Raw genomic sequence first — 25,549 nt, 5'->3', positions numbered from 1 at the left:
CCAACCTGTCATCTGTCTCCTTGGGCTCCGTGGGAAGACTGAGATGACAGCTTCTCCATAGCACTCTGTCACCCCGACTTTCATTCCTTCCCCACCCCCCCAAAAAAAAAGAACAGCTGCTGGTTTCTTCCATCACACCTACTGACAAGGTGAATCTGAAACAGGGCAACTGTCAGCCCTTGACAAAGCATAACAAATCAAAACAGGAACCCACTATTTGTATCTGGGGATCAAAGGAAACTATTCAGCCAAATAAAATGTCTACAAAAAAAAAGTAAGTAAGAAAGGAAAAGAACAGTGGTGTGACTATGCTGAGAAAAAAAAAATTTTAAATGAGGAAGAGTCAATATTAATTATTTTTTTAATAGGTAATACTTCAAAACTGCTCTTGTATAAACTACTGTTTTCATCTGTTACTACACAGAACTTGGCAAGGAAAAAAAAGAAGGGAAAGAAAAAGTACAGCTTTTCTTGACAGTTCTCTTGATAGCCATCCATCCTGATCACTCGGGAGAAATACAACTCTGCCTGCAAAATAACCAGTTGTGCAGATACTGCAGAAAAGGATAAAAATATTTTGTTGCTCATCTTGGTTATTTATCACAAAAGGAGAATAAGTATAAAAAATAACAACAACAAAAAGATGACGCTATGGAAAAACCACAGAAAAGTGCTGCATATTATGATGAGGAGTTCTTGTCAAAGAAAGACAAAAACAACACTCCAAAATTTATGTCCTCTGGCATGTCTTCTCCAGAGCAGATGTGAGGACTAAGCACTTCACATCAACAGGGAAACAGATGAGTAGCAATAGCTTCTGTTACAAATGCATTAGCACACACTGAGTAACAGTGGAAAAGCACTGATCAACCAATAGGGTATTATCACAAACTCACCATGTAAATACAACCCATCATTTGTCACATACATTTGTTAAATCTAAGTTATTCCTTAAATTTCTTCCAACAAGGTGGTCTAGGAAAATGGTTCCCTGAAGTCTGAAAACCTAAACACAGTTGCCAGTTAGAAGCCACAGCTACCCCTTCCAAAAGTGATCAACGGTTTGTGCATTAGCTTTAGCAGACTGAAAATTTAGCAGGTGCTGAATGAATACTCTCAGGTGTGCTGAAAGGACAACTTAAATATCACAGGTCACATTTGAAAATACAGTTTATCTATGAGTATGGTCTAAAAAACTTAACTACCTTGTAAGGACACACACAGAGAAGGGACTTCAGCTTCATAAAGGTTATTTTTAGCTTTATAATTCAGACGAAGTACTTTGTAAGTACAAAGAAGTGAGACTTAAGGAAACAGTAAACCAGAGTATCGAGGGAAGTTCACACTACTTAAACCTCAGCCAATGCTTTGAATTACACTTGGGGAAGTGGGGGGAACCAAAAAAAACAAACAAACCAAAAATTAAGAAGTACAGTGCTTAGGGTATCAGCTGCATAAGCTGCTACACTGAGCTCCCAACAACATGACTCCTCAGTGATCACCCTTCCCTTTTCTGTAACACGTCCAGCATTGCCTAAGAACACCTTATACTAGGGTTTGCAATAGTGTGCTTCCTGCAGCATCTGCAATAGTCATCTTTGTTCAATCTGCTGGAGGAATCCACTCACAATCTGCCTAGCACAGATCACATCTTTTACATATGAAATGATTCAGGACACATGAGAATTTCATCCATGACAGGTGGACTGTCACAGAAACTCAGTTAATACCTTGCTTTGCAATGTCTAAAGACTAATTTATTTATTTTTTTGCATATAAACCTTCAAGTTTGAGGGTTTTTTTAAAAGTATGCTGGAAGTTACTGAGCACACATTATTAAGTTTACAGGAACCCAGTGCATTAGCTTTACAAGTAATTTTGTAAGAAGAGAATTGCTCTGCAAACCACCCTCACATGTATTATAAACAATGGAAATGTTTTACAGGAGAATAGAAGATAAGCACAAAAAATATCTGGTAACCCAGCGGGGCCAACTTTAAGGCTTTTATAAGCCTCACAGTATCTCATGACTTCTCAGAATCTTAACTCTTGGGAAACTGAAGATCTATGCTTGCTTTTGAAGCCAGGCAGTAGTTTCAGAAACACTCCCCACAAACCAGTTCTGCCAACAAATGAAGCAGTCCTGCCTTCTCACCCCACTCAGCAGTTCATTCCTGCCCTCACGGCTCCTTCCCTTTCTGCAGGTGCAAGCCCTGGAGCAAATCACATTTAGGAGCCCCATTTCAGCTTTTAGCTGAATCTACCTGCATTTGTGTTCCAATCCAGTTTACCTGGAGCTAGACAAACATTTGCCCCAGCACAAAGGGATGAAGAGGTTATAAACCACATCTGTTTGTTTCAGCGGCTGCAGTGGCTTAAAAATTAAAAGACAGTCTGTATTTCCAGATAGAGAGGAACTTAAGAACTTCGTTTCACCTTAAAGGCAAATAGCACCTGGTAGACAACTAGTTATTTCCCTTCTCACTTTTACTGAGCCATGACTCCAGATATTTCAGTACAAGGCTTCACATACTTGGAACCACCCTGGTTCCAAGTAGCTTCAGTAGTACAAACAATACTAACTGAGGCAAAGGGCCTGGTCCTGTACCCAAAACAGGCTACAGGGGATTTGCCCTCAGCTTCACCAAGAATTTGATTCAAACAGAAGAGAACTGAATTGAAAAATTCCCAGGGGTATATAAGCATATCAAACCCCCATCTTCATTCTCAGCATGTACCACATGTCAATCCACATTTACATCACATCAACAATGATCAGGCACTTCAGAACAACTGTGTAAATATCAAATGCTGCAGCTCTCTGCCAATGCAAACTTGCATACAAATGTAATCTAAAGTTTTGAGAGTGTCTATAATAATTTTAAAAATCATACTAATGTGTGCAGCTCTTTTTCCCATGTATCAGTCACCTTCATACACTGGTTGTGAGCATGATACTGTCTTCAAACCAACAGGTTTGCTCCACTAACTCAATACCTGAGACCTATACTTCTGGATCCTGATGCAGAACAAACATGTGAAGCATCAGCACCCACTCACCAATATGGAAATCATTGTCATAACTCTTATTTACTGTATAATATAGACAACAAGGAGAAAGCTGCATAGCGAGGCATTTTCACTTACGTGGTTTATATAGAGACTCTTGCGTTTTTCTCTCACTGCAAAAACACAAAATATGATAGAAATATTACATGACTATTTTTCCCGATTAAGCTTCTTATACACCATTTATAATAAAAAGAACAGGAGACTATCTATGTGCAACATCAGAATTGCTTTTGCACTAACCAAGTATATTCATTAGCAAACACAGAAGGAACATACATTTGTATGCAAAAAGGCGTTTGTGCTCACTAGTGTGGTGATGGGTTAAAATTCTCATCCATTTGGGTACTTCACCAGGTGCTGGTCCGCATGGGAAAGTTAATATGCAGTGAGCTACAGTCCAAGCTAGCAATGGCTTAGCCATCCTTCACCAGCTCTCTGTGTGGGTACTCCTGAGCCACCAGTGTCTTCATGCAAGGTACCTTGCTGCAAAGTGGCCTACGCTCCCTTGCAGGTATGAAAGCACCTAAACAGCTACACCACGGAGTTAGCAAATTCTCATCACAGCTTACTGTGCACTAACTCCCACGGAGGGGCCTTGAAACCATATGTATTACACCACTGTCTTCTATAATGATCAGGTGCAACCCTGAAACTATTACTCATATTGGATGTAACAATGAAAATGTATTAACTTTGGTGAGCATGAACCAGTCACCACAAGCAATGGTTGCAAGTCAAAGCCACAATTAGCCAAAATAGTCAGAAAGTAAACAGCAACAAAAGGGAGATAGATATATAGAGTCTTAACTGTCAGGCAAATGCTTATTACAGCTGATTAAATATACTCTATTTAATTTTTTTTAAAGCACTTCCCAATTAACTCACCCCATAGAGGGCCTGCAGAGCTCTGTTCCAGTGAAAATACCACAGCATTTAGGATACAAGTCTGGAGGCAACTAACACATAAATCAAACTGCAGGATTAAAATAATAATGGTTTCATGCTGTAGGTGATTAAATGCACTTTGGTGCACCATGATTTGAAAGCTATGCAACCCAATACACTTAGCAAAAAAAGAGTGTTCATAATGGTGGGATAGCCTGTCCATTCCCTGTTGGATGCAAAGCCACTATTTGTGATTTATTATAAGCAAGCAATCTCACACAAACAAGGCTCTATGTGTGAATACTGTGAAATAATTGTGTTTAATGCAGACATAAAATGAAAATTAAAAAAATAAGAAAAAACTTTTAAAAATCCTTACATAATTTTCCTCCCAGGGAGCAGAAAGGAGAATCACACATGACAGATGTTAGCCATGTCACTTAGAATATGCTCAGATCCACAATTACGGACATTGTATAAGAAACAGAATTAAACAGGAACAGTGGAAAAATTCTGATAATCTAGTAAATAGTTAAACTGCGTGAAATACTGCTAAAACACTGCACTACACTTAAGTTCCACACAGTGCATTTATCATCAGCAAGAGACATAAGTCATCTAAGAGAAACAAAAAAATGATGGTAGATACTCCTAAGAATAGCCAAAGTATTTGTCTAGTATCACATATTGCAATGTACAGGAGTAAACAATTCTGATAAGCTGTGTGCAAACCTAATATAGTATATAACTCAAAGTTAACACCTATGGACTGTGAAATATTGAACACAGATAAGTATTTAACAGTGTTTTAATCATAAATAATTATACCTCATACAAAGTTCTTATGGACAAAATCCTATAAAGACAGCCTGCACATACACTCCAAATTCCACTTTAATTCCCTTTTTTTCTCTTTAGTTTTTTCTTCTGTATTTGGTCTTGTATCCATTATTCAATTCCCCACAAAAGTGCAATCATTTATTTCCCAAAGTAAGCATATTACTCACAGCTCAATCCCATTTGTTATTTCCAGTCTCCAGAAGAATATGTTAACATATTTATACACATCCCTCACTTCTTCCTGCTCAAGCATTTCTTGTGCTGCACATCCTTCCAAGCATCATGCTGACCTCCTTTCCCTATTTTCCCCATATAACAGAAATTCAGTTAGCCTGGATGAGGGACTACAAGAAGGCAGCTGTGCTTCTGGCTCACTCTGCCACAGTGTAGGGCTCAGCTCCCTCCAGAACATTTGCCAGTGGGGAACTGGGCATAGTAGAAACCCATTTGGTCACAACTACTCTCTTTTGTGACCACAACCTCCCCTTTAAACAAGGGCAAGCCAACTATTGCCCAAGGCAAAAGGCTATTCCTGCCAAGCTAAAATGACTGTAAAGAGATAATTCCACTGGCTTCAGTCAGTTCAAAAATGCTTTGCACTGCTCACGCAGCTCAGTATGGTCTGCAGCAGAACAGACCTTTGTGTCAGAATTAACCAGCATTTTGCAGCACAAACTCCTAACTGCAACTCCATGCTTTTGGGTTTTAGGTATGGGGGTTTAATGACACAGAGCTGAACAGATTTAAAGTCAGTTTAAATGATTAAACTTCTACTTTCCTTTTAACATTTTGAAACTTGAAATTTGGAATGGAACTCTTCAAGTGGAGCCTGAGATGCTGCCAAATTGTCTTAGTTTTCCTCATTCTAAGGTCAATGACCTGTTCCAATTGCTGCAGGCACTCTCAGCTGTTATTGCTGAACTTTCACAATAGTAGGAAAGTATCCTGAAATTACAGGGAGCGAGGGAATACACACACACACATACGTGCACATGTGTGTATATGCACATATGTATGTATTTTTCATTGAGCTGTAATAAAAACTTTCGCTGTGTAATTTCTGTACTATCTTAATGTTAACCCAAAGACAAGAGGATTACAGCAATAAGAATGTCTCACATTTTGGAGCTGGTAATTCATTTCTTTTTGTTTTATACAAGGAGACTGGCCCTAGTTAACCTTAAAGAATAAGTGCAGTTTACTCCACTTCTATCCACCTACATAAACACAATGTCTGAAGCCCATTGTTGCACTGATAATGCAAAATTTAGCCAGTACACTGAATGTGTAAAGGTCAGTCTAAGTTAGGAGAGATGGACTTCTGGAACCCATCGACAGGAAAGATCACTACCAGCACCCTGGAGGAGCAACCATTGCCTCCTTGCCATCATAAAGGAAAGGAAGTTACAATGTTGGAGTGCTAAGGTTTGGAAATCCTGGCTTAATCACAGCCACGCACTAAACAGTGAATGGCTTTCCAGTTATCTAGACCACCCAGTTTACAGGCCACGCTCAGCAAATGAGGGAGAACTTGCATAAAGCACTCACAGAAGTTAAAGACATAAAAGGTTATATTCTTTAATAGCTCCCTAGAGAGGGAGAATTCCTCATGTATGATTCAGCACCTAAAAAATTCTCACAAAGAGATGGAAACATTTAGAAAAGCTATTTTAACTAGGAAAGGAATTAATATTTATTGTGACTTTACCTTTTCTACAGATTCATTGAATGCTCAGGTAATTAAGGATGCATTCAGACTATTGACTAATAGGGACAGGACAGTTTAGATGCTTAGCATGGCATCCAGGCTACACAGCACAAAGGGAATTGGAGATCACGTAATAAACAGAGCTGTCATGTCCTGTCTTGCTATATTTGGGGTAATCAGCTTGTTGCTCTTCGCTTACATGTTGATCACAACCAGGCCAAGCTCCTGTGACAGGACACACTAAAAGACTACCAGTGAGGCTGAAAGAGTACAGGGCTACTAGCAAGCCAAACGTGGAACTGCCAGAAGGCAACGCTGCCAAGTCCCTCTAGCTGGTAGTGATGGACTTGGCCATTTCCCACTGTGAAACCATGTGAGGCACACTCACAGTCACAGCCAGATCCTGGATGAAACCTGGAATCCTGATGCCATTGACTCTGTGTATTTTAGATGTCCACAGGTCTTATCTATATACATATTTTCACTTACAGTCAACAGGGAGGTTTACCAGTCCAATACTATACAAGTAATGGAGCAAGGTAGTTACATGCCTTAGTTAGGTGTTTTCAACATTACCAGCTCAGCTCTCCTCTTCTACATGGTCTTAAGAAGTCTTGGGGGTCCCATAGACTCCACAGGAGGCTGTCAGAATACAAGCCTCCACACCCTAAAACCCCCTTTTATTTTCCCTTTCACAAGCATTGCACTGGATTTTGGTGTTAGGCAACATCCTTGAACAGTGCAGTAACTCCTACAGCTCAGCTGGTTCAAAAAGGGGACCAAAGTACAGCCAAGCAAAATGCTTATGACTGTGAGTTGTCCCACCAGAACGGGATGGTTCTTGGCAATACATCAGTAGATAAATGTTTGCAGAATCCTTTTTCTTTCGTACAAACAAAATAGCCTTTGTATTTTTTCCAGTGTGATCAAGGACAGCTGAACTGATCTTACACTCCCGTTGATAACATTTCTATAGCACTTCACTAAATTCATTGTTCTTACTCAAAAATATGTTATTCATATTACTTAAACTAGAACAAAGCTTCATAGACCAACTCTAGCATGAGTGTAAACTGTCATTTTTTATAAAATGCTTAAAATTAACTCCATACTGCAATAAATGGACCACTATTACTACAAGAAAGAATAACCATCTGATCTGGTCAAAATTTTAGTTTGTTGGACTTGGGTACACCTTGTCCTTTCTTTCAACAAGCTGTAACAAGAAATAAGTAGCACCCATATGGGATTAAATAGTTTCAGAACACTGCAAAATCACTATAAAACAGACATCAATCTTCATAATACAAGGTACTATGGAAATATTATCACACTCATTTTACAGACTACCAAACCAGATTAGTATGGTAAATCACATCCAAAACCATATGATGAGGCACTGACAGAACCACGGCTGAATTCAGAAGGACAGTCTGAAGGGCAAAAGAGGTACTCACATAATCAACTCTTCAATTAGGGCCTAAATGTATATCCTCTTTGTTCTAGTCATGCTCAAAAATTAGTAAAAAATATACAGTAAGTGAAAACTACATTATTTTTCAAGTGTTTGACACTGCAATTTACTATGTAAATCAAAAGCGGCATTTACAGGCAGCAAAAAGGAGGACAAAGAATTCATACTGAACAGTCAGGATTACAATTCAGAAACTGCTTTGAAAGTCTTCACAGAAAATAATGTGTTTTGCATCGATTATTCATCTGCTTCTAAAACAACATGTCACACACGTCCAACAGGGAACGAAAGAGCCAGAATAAATGGCTTCTATTGTACTGACTCTATCAGGAGGCTTGTTTGGCAGATGTAATTTCAGAGCGGTTGTTTTGTCCATGTATTAAAAAAAAAAACAACCAAACTCCAAATATATAATTATATCAAATCCATAATGAAAGAAGAGAGAATGTTTGGGCAGGATGGGAGCCATTTTGTTATTAAAATCTAGTATTGAGCTCATTTACAGTATCACCTATACCAGAGAAACTCTGGACTGTCCTCTTCGCTAATGTAAACAGCTATTTGCTCAATAAAATACTTTCCTCACCAGATGCTTGCCCTAATGTTCAGAGTTTACAAAAACTAAAAATAAACAGGCCAAGAAACAGATACACAGAAAATTTTTTATTTAGGGAAAATATTTTTTCAATATAATTATATTAATCTTTATCCATATTTGTACTATCGGTCTGACAAAACAATTAACTAAAGGTGTGACCACTTTAAACTCTTAACATGATGCCTCTAAATGCCTCTTTTTGGGGAGGAGGGGGCAATTATATATTAGAAGACTATCACATGCATGCTAAAAAAGGCTTTACAGATAACTGCAATAGCAAATACTGTAATAAATTCAGTAACCTACCATCTGTTTGTGATTTACTGAGAAATATTGTACTGGCCCGTGGATGATCTGATGGGTTGAATTCCATGTTCAAATCTGGAAAGAAAGAACAGCACAAAAACATTTATGATTATCCAATGGCATACACAGACTTTCTCGTTCTTTTCAATAAGACCAAGTTTACATACTTAAGCAGCTACTGTAAAACAAAATCCATCTTGAGGTCCATTTTTTTATCCTTCCTCGCACAAGTGGTTCTTTTTGGCATGTAAATCATTTACATCAACACAGCTTTGGGATTAGACTTCAATTCTAAGGTTGCTTTTGGATTAAGACAGATAAAGAAGCTTGAGAAGTCTGTACACAAGAAATCAGGAATTTCCCATTTACCATCTTTTTCTTCTCACCATGCCCCAAAACCATTGATTAGCACAGGAACACAGCTTGTTGTATGTAATTATAGAAGAATTAAGTATTGCAAACAAATGCACAACCCTCTAAAGACAGACAAGTTTCCAAGATTAGACAGGATTAAAAGAAGTAGTTATTGCAATGTAAACAAACCTAGGCCAGGGTGTTTTAAATGGTCAGGGTTAGAAAAACTTGGAACTTTCACAGATTAACATATTCCTTGCTGTAACAACTTAAAAAAAAAAAAAGAAAAACACAAACAACAACAATAAAACACACAAACAAAAACACAACTTCCCCCACAAACAAAGAAACAAACAACCCAAACAAAAACAACAACAAATCATTCCTAAAAAACATTTACCAGGCCAAAAATTGAAATCTATTGTACACTATACAAACTTCTATGAATGCTATTTTCCCTATCAAGGATAAAACCCACTGAATTTACTTATTCCCAAATTCCTCTCCACTACCAGTTTGTCAAAGCTTACATGCCTATATCCACTGGAAAACATGCTACTAAAATAGTACATAATCTTTTTGCATCTCTTTGCTCTCCCAGTGTTGCTATCTCGACTTTGGTACTCTAACATTCTCTTCATCTTCAAATACACATTCTCTTGCATTTGATGCAGGCATTTATGTGAGATCACATATGAGCACTATTATGTTTCTCTTCTGTGATTATCCCAGGCTTTCTAAAATTCTCTCACTCTCCTTTTATATCTCCGTAAAAGATCAGCAAAACAGGAAATTAATCCCCAGGTCTTAGGAAAACAAAACAAAGTCTTTTCGTCCAGGGGTCAAATCTCTTTGTTCCTTCACCATCCATCACCATACTCTGCTCTCCTTTTCCCTTTTATTTAATAATTTACTAGGTCTTCCACTTCCCTGCTTTTTTCTCCTGACCACACACCTCTCTACAAATGTGCTTTCTGTTCATATTTTTCCCTTTTATGCTCCCTTGGTTTTCTTTTCATCTCCCTGCATTCTTCAGCCCATGAGATGAGCAGCCCGACATGCTGCTGCTACCTGGGCATAACTTTTGGAAAAAACATTATCTTCTTTCCTACATGGAAGAACCCAGAAAGACAGAAGTAAAATCCCTCAGTTGCAAAAAAATCTTTTTATTATTATTATCATTATCATCATCATCAATGCCACAAAAGAAAAGAAATCCAGGAATTTCAAGGGAAAGCCATTTTGATACTCCCAGAAACCACAGACAAATCTGGAGAAGATCCTAGGAATGTCATCTTAAGCTAGGAGTTCTGACTTCAAAGGGCTGTGAATTAGAATGTTTTCATGTTACTCACTGCATCTCACTTAGATATACAGAATTAAAAAATAATCACCCACAGAGATAGTGCTGGTAAAGACTGTTTCCCATTTCAGGACAGTTTTTCCATTAAGCTGAATTCAAGATGCTTTTCATTAAGTGAAGAGTAATCAGCATGTAAAATGCAAAATACGTTGTCTTTTATCATCGTCATCTTTTATGAAACAGCACAATATATCACAATAAAAAAAACCCACTTTTAAACCACTACAGATACTTTTTCTGCAAATATTTCGAAGTACAGCAGTGCAAATTCAGTCAATAAAACAGGACCAGCAACATGAAATTGAATCCAGCTTACAAAACAATGGAAAACAGAAAAGCACTTTGTTCCTTCAAGCCTAGAAAATTATCTGTTCAAGGAGTAATAACAACCTGGTACAGACTCACAGTTTGCTCGCAGGGCTGAAAAGAAAGAAAAAACAATTGCTACATCTTGCAGTCAAGTTTAATCTCTTTTAAGATTCCTATGCTACAAAAGGCTATTTTGCAGAAGCAGTAAACCAACAGAGGACTTAAAAGTCTGTCTTTCAGAAAAACTGTTAGTCTTCTGACAAGAGCTGAAAGAAGGTCAGCAAAACCCCATCTCAGCAGCTGCAAGAGGCCAGTCCAGGGATTTTGAACCATCTCGGGAGAGGCAGCTGCCCACAGCCAGGGAGCAACTGGGGCTCTTCCCCACCGTTGAACCCCACAAAGCACCACATGTCCTCTTCCTTCCACATCCCTTCTCTCACATCCTCCCCAGCAACAGCAACCACCAAACACATCCATCTGCCTTTCTCAAACTGCCTGCACAAAAATCAGAGGAGGAGAACATGAGTAAGGGGAATGATAAAGCCTGTTTTACCCAGCACAAGGTGGTCAGAAGAGGACAGGTGCTGCCGAGAGAGGCTGGCTGCCCACCTCCCTCTGAGGAACAGCACAGGTCTCGTGGGTTTACAGGCAGAAGAAAGCATTGTTAGGTGTGTATCTGCAACTCAGCCACTCCCAGCTGCTCCAAGGACAAGCGTTAGAGAAATCCAAACACCCCACAGGCCACCAGTGAGACCATGTCACTGCAGGCCACCACTGCTGGCACACAAGAGTATTAGGATGGATGAATTTTCCTAACATGTGAGTAAGATTTCAGTCTCTGGTTGTTCTTAGATGTCTTAAATCATTGCACAGCTTGAAAACAAGTGTCTTTTTGAACGTGGCAACGGGTTCTTACAGATCTGTCACTAGAAATCACGTTACAGAAGAAAAGAGATCAAACTGCAGATATAGAGATAGCTGAAGCTTGTAACTTATCACCAAAGAGCATTATCCATCAAAAGGTTAATTCCATCCTAAAGAAAATAATATATTCATACTGCTTTAGTGTTACTAGTATCATTTTTTAGTATTTGAAAACTACCATGAAAACCAGCCATAATAGGAAAGGTTTACCCATTTTGTAATGAAATAGTCAGAGATTTAAACTCACTCAAGCAAAGCTCAACTATTCAAAAGAAAGGAAAACGAGAGGCAGAATTTCAATTATTGAAATCTGCACAAAAATGTTCTCCACTGCTAGCAGTCTGCTCTGTAATTCATCATAGCCCTCAAAGGAAAGACTTACAGTGAGTACTACTCCCAGCAGTTACCCAGCATGCCAAAATCAGCTTTTAAGAAAAAGCCACTGTTTCATAGACAGTCCAAACCTGAAATCTTTCACTGTAGATCTTCTTTCAAGTTAAGCAGATTTGGAATATTTTTTCTACATCTCTTCCTAGTTCAAAGATCAAGTTTTCTTTTTTTTTTTTTTTCACTACTAAAAGATTGTAAGGTTATGCAAAATATAACTTACTACCTGTAAACATCTAAACAGTCTGACACCCCATGAAAATTTCAGGGGTTTTGTCTTCTCAATATTAGGAACCAAAGGTTTGTGTATATAAATTCATGTATACATACACATGCAAATATCTACAGATGGATAGATAGACAGACAGATGGACAGATAGACAGGCAAAGTCCAACTCAGGTACACTTCAGCTAAGAGAGCATGTGTCTAACAGAATTCACACAATTTTGGAGGATTTGGGCAAGAACAGTTACAAATGCATGCAAATATACTTAAGATTGCATTCTCTTATTTGCTTAGCAGCAGCCAAAAAATCAGTTATTATAATGGCCATTATGATGCATCACATCAAAATAAATTCACTCTCCAAAGAATAAAAAGAGTAGATTTTGCATATGACTTAATTTGGTACATAACCATAGTGAAGTTTTAAGACAACCACCAGAAACACAATGAGATTCACCCTGTACACTGTGAGAAACTTAGTTCCTAAACCTACAGCAGCTGCATTCAAATATGGCCATAAAAAGAAGCAAACTGTAAAATAGTTCAGTTTCAGGCTTGGGCTAAAGCCCAGGCAAGATTTTAAATCTCAAAACAAGATCTTAAAAAGCATTACTGAGACCAGAAATACTGAATACAGTCTCAGTTTGCACTTTTTATAGTGTGAAAAGGGTAAGAATAAAGTTCAGATGATTATAGAGGCAAGCTACAAGAATGGCAGACTGCTGAAAATGCCTTCAAATGAGAATCTGAGTTGAAACTGTTTTGTTGATGAAAAAGGAAAACTAGGAGGTGTCTGCAGTTCACATGTAACTTAGTAAGTACTAAAAGCTCTCTCTAATCTAGCACACGATATCACACAAACAGTGGAAAATGAAAGCAGAAAGAAAGATCTTAATTACGACCCTGGATGAAAACAGAAAGAGGATAATTAAGCACTGAAGCTCCACACCCAAGGAACATGCACTCAACTTATCTTGATGTTTTCCCTCTCTAGAAGATTGCTCCAGCCAAACATCTTTGGGCTTTAGTCCAGCATGAGTATTCAGGCTCAATTTAAGAATAACTTATGCAAGTTACTGGCTTATGATTCATATGCAGGTCAGATCAGATGATCCCATGGGCCTTGAGCGTAAGTTCTATAAAATCGTCAGAAATAGCAATATTTAAATTATTAAGTACAAAACCTCTGCAAATCCCAGTGGCACATCTGTAAACTTTCCAAAACTGCACCAAACTCTGCTGCAATTCTTCAGAAAGAGCTACATTTTCAGGCTTGTGGTCAGAATACATTATGCAAGATAAAAAGTAAAAGGATGAGACTAAATCTCTCATGGCAAAATTTTAACAAAAAAAACCAACTGCTTCTTAAACTCATGAGTCTGCTGTGACAGAAACAGGCATGACAGGAGGATGAAGGATGGGTGCTGTAGCAACTAACTTCCGACCAACACACATCAAAGCTTTTGTCATGACACAAACAGGAAAAACCAACACAGTCGCTGCTTTTCCAACACTGCACGTGAGCTGCAGCAGGTCTGAAAATGTGTTTATTCTGTCAGAAAAATAAGATGTTATTTCCTTCCTTGTGAACAATTAAAGTCAGGTAGTTTGCGCTGCCAAAGCTCTGATGCTGATTTGATAACAGACTAAAGGCTAAACTGAGTAAAACACTAGGTTTAGACTTACACAGTTCTGAAGTAATCTGGTGAAGCTGCTTTCTTTCCTTCCCTTCACCCCTGGGACCACAGGCTATCACTGACACTGCACAACCACCACTATTGTTAAAGAAAGAGACAGTGTCCTGCATCAATGGCCCATCATACGCCTGAAAATGAAACCAATCCATGTTTCTTCATCCTGTAAGATTATTTTTTTTTTAGTCATGTAAAGGGACTTCAGGTAAGAAAAGAACAGACTTGTCCAGGGCATGCTGCAGAGGGAACTGAGCTGACCAGGCACTACACAAATTATTTTACTTCTTTACCTTCTTTTCTCCCCACACAGCCTGACATTACAGAGCTACTGCCTGGTATGGTCTAATGGGTGGAAAACAACAAAAACACCACAAAGGTGCTTATCAAGGAATTACAGGAATGCAAACCATGAGCAATGTCTAAGCCCTACGCATTTCCCAACTGAAAACAATCACCACAGGAGCAAACAGAAAGGGAAGCACAAGTGATCCAAGGGAAGTTGTTGCTCTAGCTTTCAGTGTACCAGCCTGTATGAATGACCTGATGTCATCTGTGAGAAGAGAAACAGAAACAGTATTCTCCAGGCAAATATGGGGAGGTAAGTTTCCCCAACACTGAACCTAGAAAAAATTGCTAAAACAAATTTCAAAAGTCTCTTGAAAAAGAAAGTCTAATTATAACTTATGCCTTTCTGCTCCTTTCTTACTCTGGTGGGCTGTTCCCCCCTGTTAACAGCAATTAGTCACAGGTATAGTAATGAAAATACTTCCTTAAGCATTATTATGTTATTAGCATTCCCTCCGGAGCTGGTAAGAGTTAAAAGGACACCTGACCTAAGAGCATCTCCCTCATCTATCTCTAGTCAAATGAAGCTAAAAACAAAGACTAAAACAGAACTGAGAGCAAAGAAACAAGACTGAAAAAAGCAATTTCTCACTATTATTATCAATTTTCTTAGATTTTGTTTTAAATCACCATAATTTATGCAAAAGAGGTATCATACAATCTTACATTTGGAAAACCCTATGACTAAATCTACTAGTAAAGTTTCCATTTGAGATTTCTGTCCATCAATGTCTCTAAAACTGGGCTTCACCAAACACTGGGACTAAAATAATTCACAGGGATAAATAGATAAGGCACTGGGACGCTTTCTGTTCAGAGGTTTTTATAACTTTCAAGACAAAATAAGACTGAATTGTATAGGCAGATGTTACTGGCAAACAACAACTGCACCTGCTTTTACACTAAAGCTTCCAAGATGTGAGATCCACTACTAAAAGTTTCAGCTCATGTCATTCAAACAGCACACAATCACGGCATGAAGATTTGCCAGTATCAGACCACAAGATCTATCTGTACCTTTTTACAGTTCTTCATGTCAAATGTAAGCAGCAACTAAGCTACCACAAATGAAAATGCCTCTCGGCTGCATGCAGTACTCTTGTAAGAACGAATGTTAGTGATCGTGTTCCAGTACACTCTAACAGTGATTATGAAAATAAAAGAAAGCTGGGAATTGGAAGGCTTCCAAGAGCCAACTGGCTGGAAGGGTAAACTCCTTCAGGTTTGGCTAGGTCGCTGGAAAAACTTGGATGTGATCTTTGCTACCCTGGAGCTATGGTATTCTCTGCCTTCCATTCCAAGCAAACGTCGGGCATGACTTTTCTCAGCAAGCTCCAATTACACGGTGACTCTGTTCCAGGCTCTGCTCTGATCTTGGTTTTCGAGGGAGACAGAGATAGTTCATCAATAAAAGGAGCCCTCTGTGGCAAATAATGCTCATTTCTGTACAGTTATTCCTGACCAGCCAGCCAAGTAACAACACAGGGCAGTTCTCATGGGCACAGCTGTATTTATTTTCTCTTCCACAAGCAAAATCATAGTTATAACTTTCCACAGGCTGAACAAAGTTCGTATCCAGGATTTTTAGTTTTGTATCATTTCTCAGGATTTGCTTTCCCTTACACAGCAGTCTCTCCCAACTAACTAGACACATCTCCAAAGCAAATTAAATTATTTTACACTACATGATACATCTCCCTTTTTTAATGTCTCCTTACATTTAGAACATGAAAAATACCAATTAATAAATATTTTCTCTCTCAAATTCATCTCATGAAAGTTTTTCAGATATTCCAGTACTGCATCCAAAATTAATTTTAAAAGTTTTATTGATATATAAGACAGAATATAAGAAAAAAAATAATAGTGTAAACACTTGCCCATTTCCTCCCCCTCAGAAAAACAAAGAGGAAAAGACAATTTCTTCAGATTACATGAAGAATTCAGCATGGACTGAAGAGAGCAACAATGCAGGGCTATTATTCCATGAGATTCAGAGAGGAATCTCTGTGCTTTTATTAACTGAAGAACATTCCCCCTTTAAACACAACTGGCCACTGTAAAAAGTGCCTAACACAACACATAAGGCTGTGTATACATGTATTTCCATCATACTCAAATACTGCTCCTCTGGCCTTTGAGCATAACACAGAATCATTGAATCACAGAACTATTTAGGTTGGAAAAGACCTCTAAGATTACTGAGTCCAACCATTAACCCAGCACTGCCAAGTCCACCACTAAACTATGTCCCTAAGTGCCATATCCACGTCTTTAAAACACATCTAGGGATGGTATTGTCAATGAAAGGCTACACAGTCCAATGAAGCCTACAAAGACAATGCTTCAAAAGCAGCAGCATGACCTTCAGGCAACCTAATTTCCACAGCAAACATCCAAGTGAAAAGTTGAAATAATAACAATTTTTGAATGTTAATGTCTTAAGATGAAGACATTAAATACTGTTTCTGGTAGAAGTTAAAAGCAAGGAGAAAATCTAAGTAAAAGTACTCTGAGATTAATACTAGTGTGAAGACAAATACCAGCTGGAAGAATATATTCTACTGCTTTTTAAGATTTCTCAGTATGCTCTTAAAAGTTATTCCATCTCCCAACCCATTCTAATACCCTAGCAGTAAATTCAGTCCAGATAAATTAAGACTGGGTAACAGAAGAAACTGGTCATGAAAAGGCAAAAGAGAAATTTAGGTGCACTTCTCAGTCCTTTTTTCCGTTGTACCAAAGAAGAACTAGTAGTCAAAACAGAGATCCTACTTAAAGAACATGAATTTTATTCAGTTATTTTGAAAAGTAAGCTATGTGATTAATGGAATGTAAATATTTGAGCAGGGTTAGATAACCAAGGATTGAAAGGAAAAAAATATTCAGAATTATCAGTTTTTTCCTTTTGCACTGTTCCAGGTCTTTGGAACACGTTCATAGTGTGCATACAGCAGAAATTGAGGGCCATTTCCTTTTAGGACCTAAACATGAAGATAACTGAGGACACAATGCAGGCTGGAGTCAGGCTAACAGTTTGTCCTTTTCCTTCAAACCTGTAGCTCAAAGGAGCATTAACTGTTACTGCCCAGGGAGGTTGTGGATGCCCCAATCTCGGCAGTGTTCAAGGCCAGGCTGGGTAAGGGCTTGAGCAACCTGGTCTAGTAGGAGGTGTCCCTGCCCACGGCAGGGGAGCGTCAGGACTAGATGATCTTTAAGGTCTCTTCCAGCCCTTAACATTCTATGGTTCTGTGGTGACTCAATCACTTCTCTGGGCAGCCTGTTCCAGTGCTTGACAAGCCTAGAAAGAAGAAATGTTTCCTAATATCCAATCTAAACCTCCCCTGGTGCATTTCCTCTTGTACTGTTACTTGGGAGAAGAGCCTGACCCCCACCTGGCTACAGCCTCCTGTACAGAAGTTGTAGAGAGCTACAAGGTCCCCCCTGAGTCTCCTGTTCTCCAACCTAAACAACCTCAGTTCCCTCAGATACTTCTCCTAACACTTGTGCTTCAGATCCTTCACCAGCTTTACTGCCCAGCACCTCAGTGTCATAAAGCATGATTCTTCTTACAGTATCCTAAAACACCCAAAGTGTAAATAAAATAAAATACAATGGCACACAGTCTATTCTAAAAGCCAATTCTTAAGATCAAAGTATCTTGATATAACTGCATATCACTTTCCTTTCACTTATCTGAATGAAAATCTAAGTCCAGCAAAGTAGAACAACTTCTCAAATATGGTACCTGCAAGACTTTCCAGTTTTCGTGTTAAAATTAGCAAGAATGATGACAAGCACATCTGTGAACATGCCTCCCTTCCTTCCTGACAGCCAAAGACAGGCTACAGCACAAAGGACACTGTTAAACATTCTGTTAAAAACTGTCCTCTTGGAAAGCCTTGTACCAATCTTTTAAAGATAATTAAATTGGTTTTTGGTTTTTTTTAATGAAGTATTCAACAGAACCTAGCCCAAGAATCACAGCTGGACCCAAAACTTGTTCATACACAGGATATCCATAGCATGTGCTGAAATAGAGACAAACTGACTCCAGAGATGAGGAAAAACAGTCCCTAAGTTATTACCATTTTTCATGGACAAAAATTCATTCTAAACCATCATTTTCATTATACGGAGAATATTACCAGACTTTTGAAATGAAACAATTACACTGGGATAGAAAGTGGAGCCCTGTGAGTCCATCACAGGCAAGACCTCACATCACTTCTGACTCCTTGGCAGGTTCCAGCCCAGCAGATACAGGCAGCCTGAATAAGACCCAGCAGGCACAGCAGCCTCCCTCAAAGGTCTCAGAGCTGCAATCAACCACCTGCGTCAACTCATCTGGAGGAACACACCCTCAGGGACACACATGTGAAGCCGAGCAAAGCTGGTCTAACGCTTCTCACCAAAAGGCAAGGAAATGCACCTGACATTTCAGTTCTGCTGTTGAAGTACAAAGATGGGGTAAGGTTTGCCATTGCTTTTTCGGAAACACAGTCTACTCTGAATATCATAAGTAATATAAACAATAATATGAGCACCTTACTCGCAAAAAAGCTTTTTTTCTCCAATAATCATACATGATATTGTGGCCTTCAAGTAATGCAAGATGGGGAAAGAAACCACAGTGCAAATTGTAAGAGCACCTTGTTTTGCACCTCTGCGCTTTGCTGTGCATTGCCCATCGTTGTTCCTTTTCTCACTGATGACCTTTCCATTTTGTTACTAAACAACACTTCTGGGCACTTGAGAACACAGTACTCAAGTTTCCCAGTTCCACCTTCTCTCTCAATAGCCTTCCTCGATTAAATGGCACAGAGCCAGCCAACACAAGCTGTGATCATATGACCATGCATCCCTTCGGGAGCATCTCCCATTCCAAGTGTATTTCTGCACAAGGCAGCAGAACCTCACCACCTGAACGGCTCTATCACCTGTTTCCAGTGGGATTTATTAACACGTTAACTACTGCCCACTTTTGTCAACATCACTCATGCCCCACTTGCAGCACATGTAGCAACAAAAGGAACTAAGCCACTGTCCTATTATTAACCTCAAACTGAAATTCATGCATTTCTTTAATGCCCCTGTGACACTGAGCACCAAAAATGCTTTTTCCCTAATGCATTTTTACTCAACTTAGACACTACTTTAAAATGAATTTACACTGTTCTATTAGATCCAAAGGTCGAAAGAATGGAATACAAAAGGTTGTGAAAAATCTGGGGTTTTTTAAATTATTTCTTTATTCCCCCAAATCTTCGTTCGCAAAGTCTAGCCAGGAATGAATTTTTTTAAAAAAAATCTTATTTTTCTTCACATAAATGTATCAGAAAAAAATTACCTTATGATTCACTTACCACTCATTATAATCACTTTACGTGATACATGTAAAATCTTTTAGCTATAAACACAGTATCATTACAGACCTAAACAAATTACATCAGCTGCTGCCATACCAAATTACTTTACTTGTTGTGTCAAACAGTACTGCCGTGCTCTCCACCAAGAGACATCAAGCCACCCAAGCCCCAAGTGAGGCTGGCTGTGAACGCAGCCACTCTTGCCACAGATTTAACTCAGAAGTTAGAAGCTGGCAGGGAATTATTTGTCACTGAGCCAAACATGCAATACCAGTCAGCAGAGTTGTTGGGTTAACCTACAGCAAATTGAAGCAATTTTACTTGAAGATACAGATCGATACAAAGTCATCAGCATAATCATCATCATTTCACAGCTGAGCTGACATTATAAGCCTGAATCTTAGATTGAAGTATGATCTGCAGCTTTGCACCAACATGTATGCATTTCACCATTCCTCCAAACAGACATTATTGCCACGCAAATCAGTAAGAAGCTGAATGACCTTAAGGATGCATTATGTTCTGCAAATCAGGACACAGGAGCTTGAGCTGCAGCTCAACTCTACATCTGGAAAAAGGCACCTCATAATAGTGATTCAAGCTCTGAGGAGCCCTCCCACCCACCAGCCCAGCAGGGCAGGACGAGCTTACCCTTCCTCATTACTTTACTGAAATGATTTTTAAAAATGCCAGTGAAAATGGCATCTTTCCAGGCTCTCTTCTTTTTTTCTTTTGCTTCCCTACTGAGCTGTATGACCTAAAGTTAAAGTAAGTAGGTAATCCGTGAAATACAAAAAGAAAAGTATTGATCCTGGTTTCTCAGAAAATTTAGTGGAAGTGTATTATAAAACATTTATAAAGGTACCTCTCTGACTTCATGGGCAGCAGCTGCTTTTTTAATATGCAAAAACATAATTTGCAATCTTTTCTGAGGAACACCACAGGATACTTGGTAAACTACAATAACAGGCTTTCAATTTTCCCCCTGCAGATTTGTATTCACATGGCAACCAAGTTACCATGCTACCAAAATACAGTGTTAAAATCACACATACAAATTGCCATTTAAAACTGAAAGTCAACTGATACTAAAAACCTCTCATCAGTGAATCTCTACATCTGTGCATGTAGGAAAAATCCCACAAATATATACAGCTAAAGCACGTGTGCATGTATGTGCACACATCTGACCCTCTGAGCACTTCCATTACTCAGGTGTAGTGCTGTCCCTAGACCCAGGAGACTCAGTCTTATTAAAGTCTGATGGTAAAACATGTACAATACAGCTTGCTGAATATATACCCACTTCAGATGCAGCCATGACATTAGTGCCCAGACTCCAGACACTACAGCTTCTATAATCTAAAGCTCTGTGACTTCCACACTTACATGTCCCATATACCACGGAAATTGGAGCAAGAAGAGGGAAAATTATAATTAAACTCTGAAGAAAAGATATATAGATCTTTAACTCACATTTATTCTCAGTCTATGAATTCTTGAATTGACACTTGTTCTCAGAAGATTCAGTTCAGAGTCATTAAGTGCTGATCTTGGAGAAGTATCTTATAACAACTGAATATGTTGTGAAATTGTCACTGAAAGAGTTACCATTTCCAGTGTAATAAAAAGCACTATATTGATAATTTGTTATTTGTTGCAAATTTATAACAATCTAAAACATCACCATCTATCTTCGTTGTGATTCACCGTATTAATCTGAATATCTGAATAGCTTTAAACAACCACAGAAAAGTCTTAAATTTACTTTTAAATCAAAATCGTACAGAAATTCTCTGTTCTTGTCCTAAACGTGAAATTACTCCTGAGATTACACTGGCTCAATACCCAGGACAAGTAACATTCAGTCCCAGAGCAGCAACTAGTTTCAGATCCACTATCTTGCAATGCTCCAGTTCTTAGTAAGAGCCCTGGGCAACTGAAAAAGGGATAAAAGCAACTTCCTATTTGTTTTCTTCCGAGTCAGGTGGACAGAGACATTGCATATAACATTCAAGTCCTGAGGCTGACCTGATCAGCCACAAGCAAGACAGCCATTCTAAATTCAGGCAGATAAAACTTTACCAGATCAAACCCAGAACAGGGATACCTGTGCCATTGGTAAGAAGGGGGAAGGTCCCTGTGAAACAGCAATACAAAGACAAGTCTCAGAGAACACATGCAAGGACAAATTAAGTACAGCAGGGACCAAAAAGTTGAAAAGGGTACTGCTATTTCCATTACAGATGAGGAACTGAGGCAAAGGAATAAAGTCAATGCATCATTAAAATCCTGGTGCCATTCTGCACTTAGTCCACAGCTCTCTAGGTCAGACTCCAAGCCTCGATCTAGATAGGCAGAAAAAGAACAGCACATAGTCCTGTGACCCCTGAAGTATCTTGTCCAAACGTAATAGTTACTTTCAGATGTCTAACTCAAAGCTAGTCATCCAGTTGCCCCTCAATCAACAAAGCATGCAGTTTTAGAAGTGAGATTTTTAGTGGCTATTTCACAGAATCCTAAAACAAATATTTGGGATAAAACAGATGTGTCATATTCTGGACATACGGATTCTTTTCCACTGGAATAGTCAATAGTAGTGACAAGCTCAGATTAAACCAAGATTCAGTCACTTAAAGTTAAATCAAACTAATCTTCTCTTGGTTACCAAATTTCTGATTTGCCTGTGTCACCCAGGACAGGCCACTGACTAGTCACTATGCATCGTGAATGAAGCTGGACTCCTTGCCCTCACATCCCACTCTCCCTTGATATACTACACAATCTTTCATTTCACCAGCAAATCAGTCTGGATTCCTAGAGACAATCTTTCCTTCACTGCACTGCCTGATGCACCACTTGGACCAGTCCATTCTTGGTACAGGATGAGGCAGGAATCCTGTTGAAAAACAGCATATGGCCATATAATATAAGAAAACTGGGAAAGGTAGAGTAAATTTCTTTGATTCTGTCTAATCTTGAAAGTTCTGGAATCAGTTTTCCTTCCTTTAGTCTTTTAAGCCTTTTTTAAAAGCCATGAATACATATTAAGCTTGCTTGAAAATCTGGAACCTTTTCTAAGCAAAACTTGTTGCCCTGAGAAACCTTCCTGATTCAGGAGAGGACCTTCTAATGTGTCAAGTAATATTATCAATCAATTTGGTCTCTGTTGTTCCTCAGGCACATCAGAGACAGACACAGTAGGACTTTCCTTGTCTTTCCTGATACATTTATTGACAAACATACCAGGAAATTAATTAAAATATACATAAAATAATGTAATACATGGATCCGGTCATGCTTCTAATCATTCACATTGACATTATGTGCTACTTATTCATTAAGCAGTAGCTTATTTCAAGATTATGGGAACTGTTCCATGTACCAAGGCTACTGGAAAGATACGTGCAAATGTCAGACTATATGTAATGTAACACTTTTGAACAAACACTCCCTATTATTGCCTGGCAGGGAAATGCTAATTTAACTCACCGAGTTCAGTTCTTCTGAGCTTTTTTTTTTTTTTTTGCCTTAAATAGCTCAACATGTTCAAATGTTCATTGCCAAATTCAGACCTGTGGTCAACCCATTAGATAAGATACAATGAAAGCAGCAACAGTGAATTGGTACCACAGAACAGCTAAAATCACCTCATGTGAGTCTTGAACACTGCTTTCAGAGTTGCTATGAGAAAACAGAATTAGAAAGACAATATATTAAATCAGAAAAGATAATACCTAATGCAGCATGCTAATTAGGATGATTTCATCGAGTCTCCTCTACTGAGAGAATCTACTGACAGGGAAGAATAACCACATCATTAGCAATTTGTACTGCTGTCAGGAAAGCATTTAGTCACACCATAGATTAAATGTTTAAGCAATTGCAAAGCAGACACGAAATTTTCCAATACAAATGCAAATGTCTAATCTGCCAATAAAAAATTAAATGCAGTGAGTCATTTTACTCAGGACAGCAATTCCTCATCTCAAATATCATCAGAGGGTTTTTAATTAAAACACGACAGTTGACATCACAGGAGACGTGATGGCACATCACTGGCTCATGCTGTATGTATAGAAGCAGCACCTAATTGAACTCTGACTGCCCTTAAAAAGTGAAAGAGTCACCACCTAAAATGAACATGTGGTATTTACCTGAAGGTCCTACTCTTCTGAACAACCTATTTTTAATAATGGTGTCCTGATAGTGAAAGTATCTGGATACAGAGAAGGAAAGTCGAGCAGGTTTTTGTAACGGAAGGTTTTGTCTCTCAGACTTCCTGAAGTTCCTTAATGGGATGAAGAATATTTGCATAAGGGAGATCTGGTAAACACACAGAATCACAGAATCAGTTAGATTGGAAAAGACCTCTGAGATCATCAAGTCCAACTTACGACCAAACACCACCATATCAACTAGACCATGGTACTAAGTGCCATGTCCAGTCTTCTTTAAACTTCTGCAGGGAGGGTGACTCCATCACTTCCCTGGGAAGCCCATTCCGATGTCTAATCACCCCTTCTGTGGAGAAATTCTTTCTAATGTCCAACCTGAACCTCCTCTAGGCATTCCAACCTGCCTAGGCATTCCAAAGCCTTTAACAAGGTCACCTGCTTCTGAAGCTAAGCAAACATTAAGTCCTCAGAAAGGCCAGGCACAAATTGCAAAAATGATGGGGAAGGAAACACAGGATTACATAGTCACTTTTCAACAACTGTTCTCTGTTGTTTATCCAACACATTCAAAACCAGGAAGTGGTTTTAATAAGATGGCAAAGTCTGCAGTTGATAGGATGTAACATCACAAACCAGCATCAGCTATGAAGAATGTCTGTACTGGTCAACAAAATGGCAGATGTAGGTAAAAGCAGAAAAGCTGGAGTACATAGGAAAAAAAATTCAAAATTCATCTTCAAAATTATAAGCTTCAAATATTGCTACTTAGGAAATATGTTGTAGGAATTGGGAAAAAATGCAATTAGTATGGACACACTCAAATCACACAGAAGGAGGAGGCTCCTCAGTAATGCTGTGAAACTACTTTCCACACAACACTGAAGTTCTTACAGCATCAAAGGGTTCAAAAGGGATTAGACATGTTCTAGAAGACAAATTCATTAAGAATTGGAAAGTACATAGTAACAGCTCAGGGAATTCCCAGGGTGCAATCTTAGGGTAAATATTGTTATGTTCCTTTGTTTTATTGTTCTGGCAATGGCTCATGGAGGAGACAGGAGAGAAGGTTTGTCAGAACTCCAGTATAACCAACAGTGGTCACATTAAAATCCTGTTACTTTGTCATCTGACAAACCAGCAAAATAAACAGCTTATTAAACCAAGTAAGTCCTTTGTCTTTTAGAGCTACTAAATATATGAATTAACTAAACCCAAAGCATGGAATGTATAAGACCAACATGTACTTTTTAAGCAAGGAACAAAGCTGTCACTGTCTTGTAGTTTAACATTAACTAATTTGTCTCCACTGCTGTAGTTTTGTCAACTTTCCAGTATCGGATTTATGGCAGCATATGGACTTTCATCCTCAGACAGCACCTTTGTGCTCTTTATCCTCAGAAGCATTTGTCCTTCGAGTAGCTGATATTCTGGAAAGTAGCAAATGGGGGCACTGCATGACTTGTACATTGACCACAGAACCCAAAATATACGAGTCAGAAGTGAAAAAAGTCCAAACC

At 38.7% G+C, this 25,549-nt stretch overlaps 1 protein-coding gene across 3 annotated transcripts in view; it reads right to left on the bottom strand.

The window, feature by feature from the left end:
- The window catches only part of CCNY (cyclin Y), a 120,395-nt gene that overhangs the window by 39,612 nt on the left and 55,234 nt on the right, over positions 1-25,549 (bottom strand). Inside the window, exons 2-3 of one of the 3 annotated variants that reach the window (XM_051802490.1) lie at positions 8,884-8,958; positions 3,148-3,182 (exon numbers count right to left, since the gene is read on the bottom strand). In XM_051802490.1, coding sequence (XP_051658450.1) covers positions 3,148-3,182; positions 8,884-8,958 — 110 coding nt within the window. The other 2 variants (XM_051802491.1, XM_051802492.1) reach the window with 2 other exon arrangements.

Source organism: Manacus candei, unplaced genomic scaffold, assembly GCF_025592945.1.
Source record: "Manacus candei isolate 608988 ecotype Guabito, Panama unplaced genomic scaffold, ASM2559294v1 h1tg000056l, whole genome shotgun sequence".
Taxonomy (NCBI): Eukaryota; Metazoa; Chordata; class Aves; order Passeriformes; family Pipridae; genus Manacus; species Manacus candei.
This window is presented reverse-complemented; position numbering and strand designations above follow the sequence as displayed.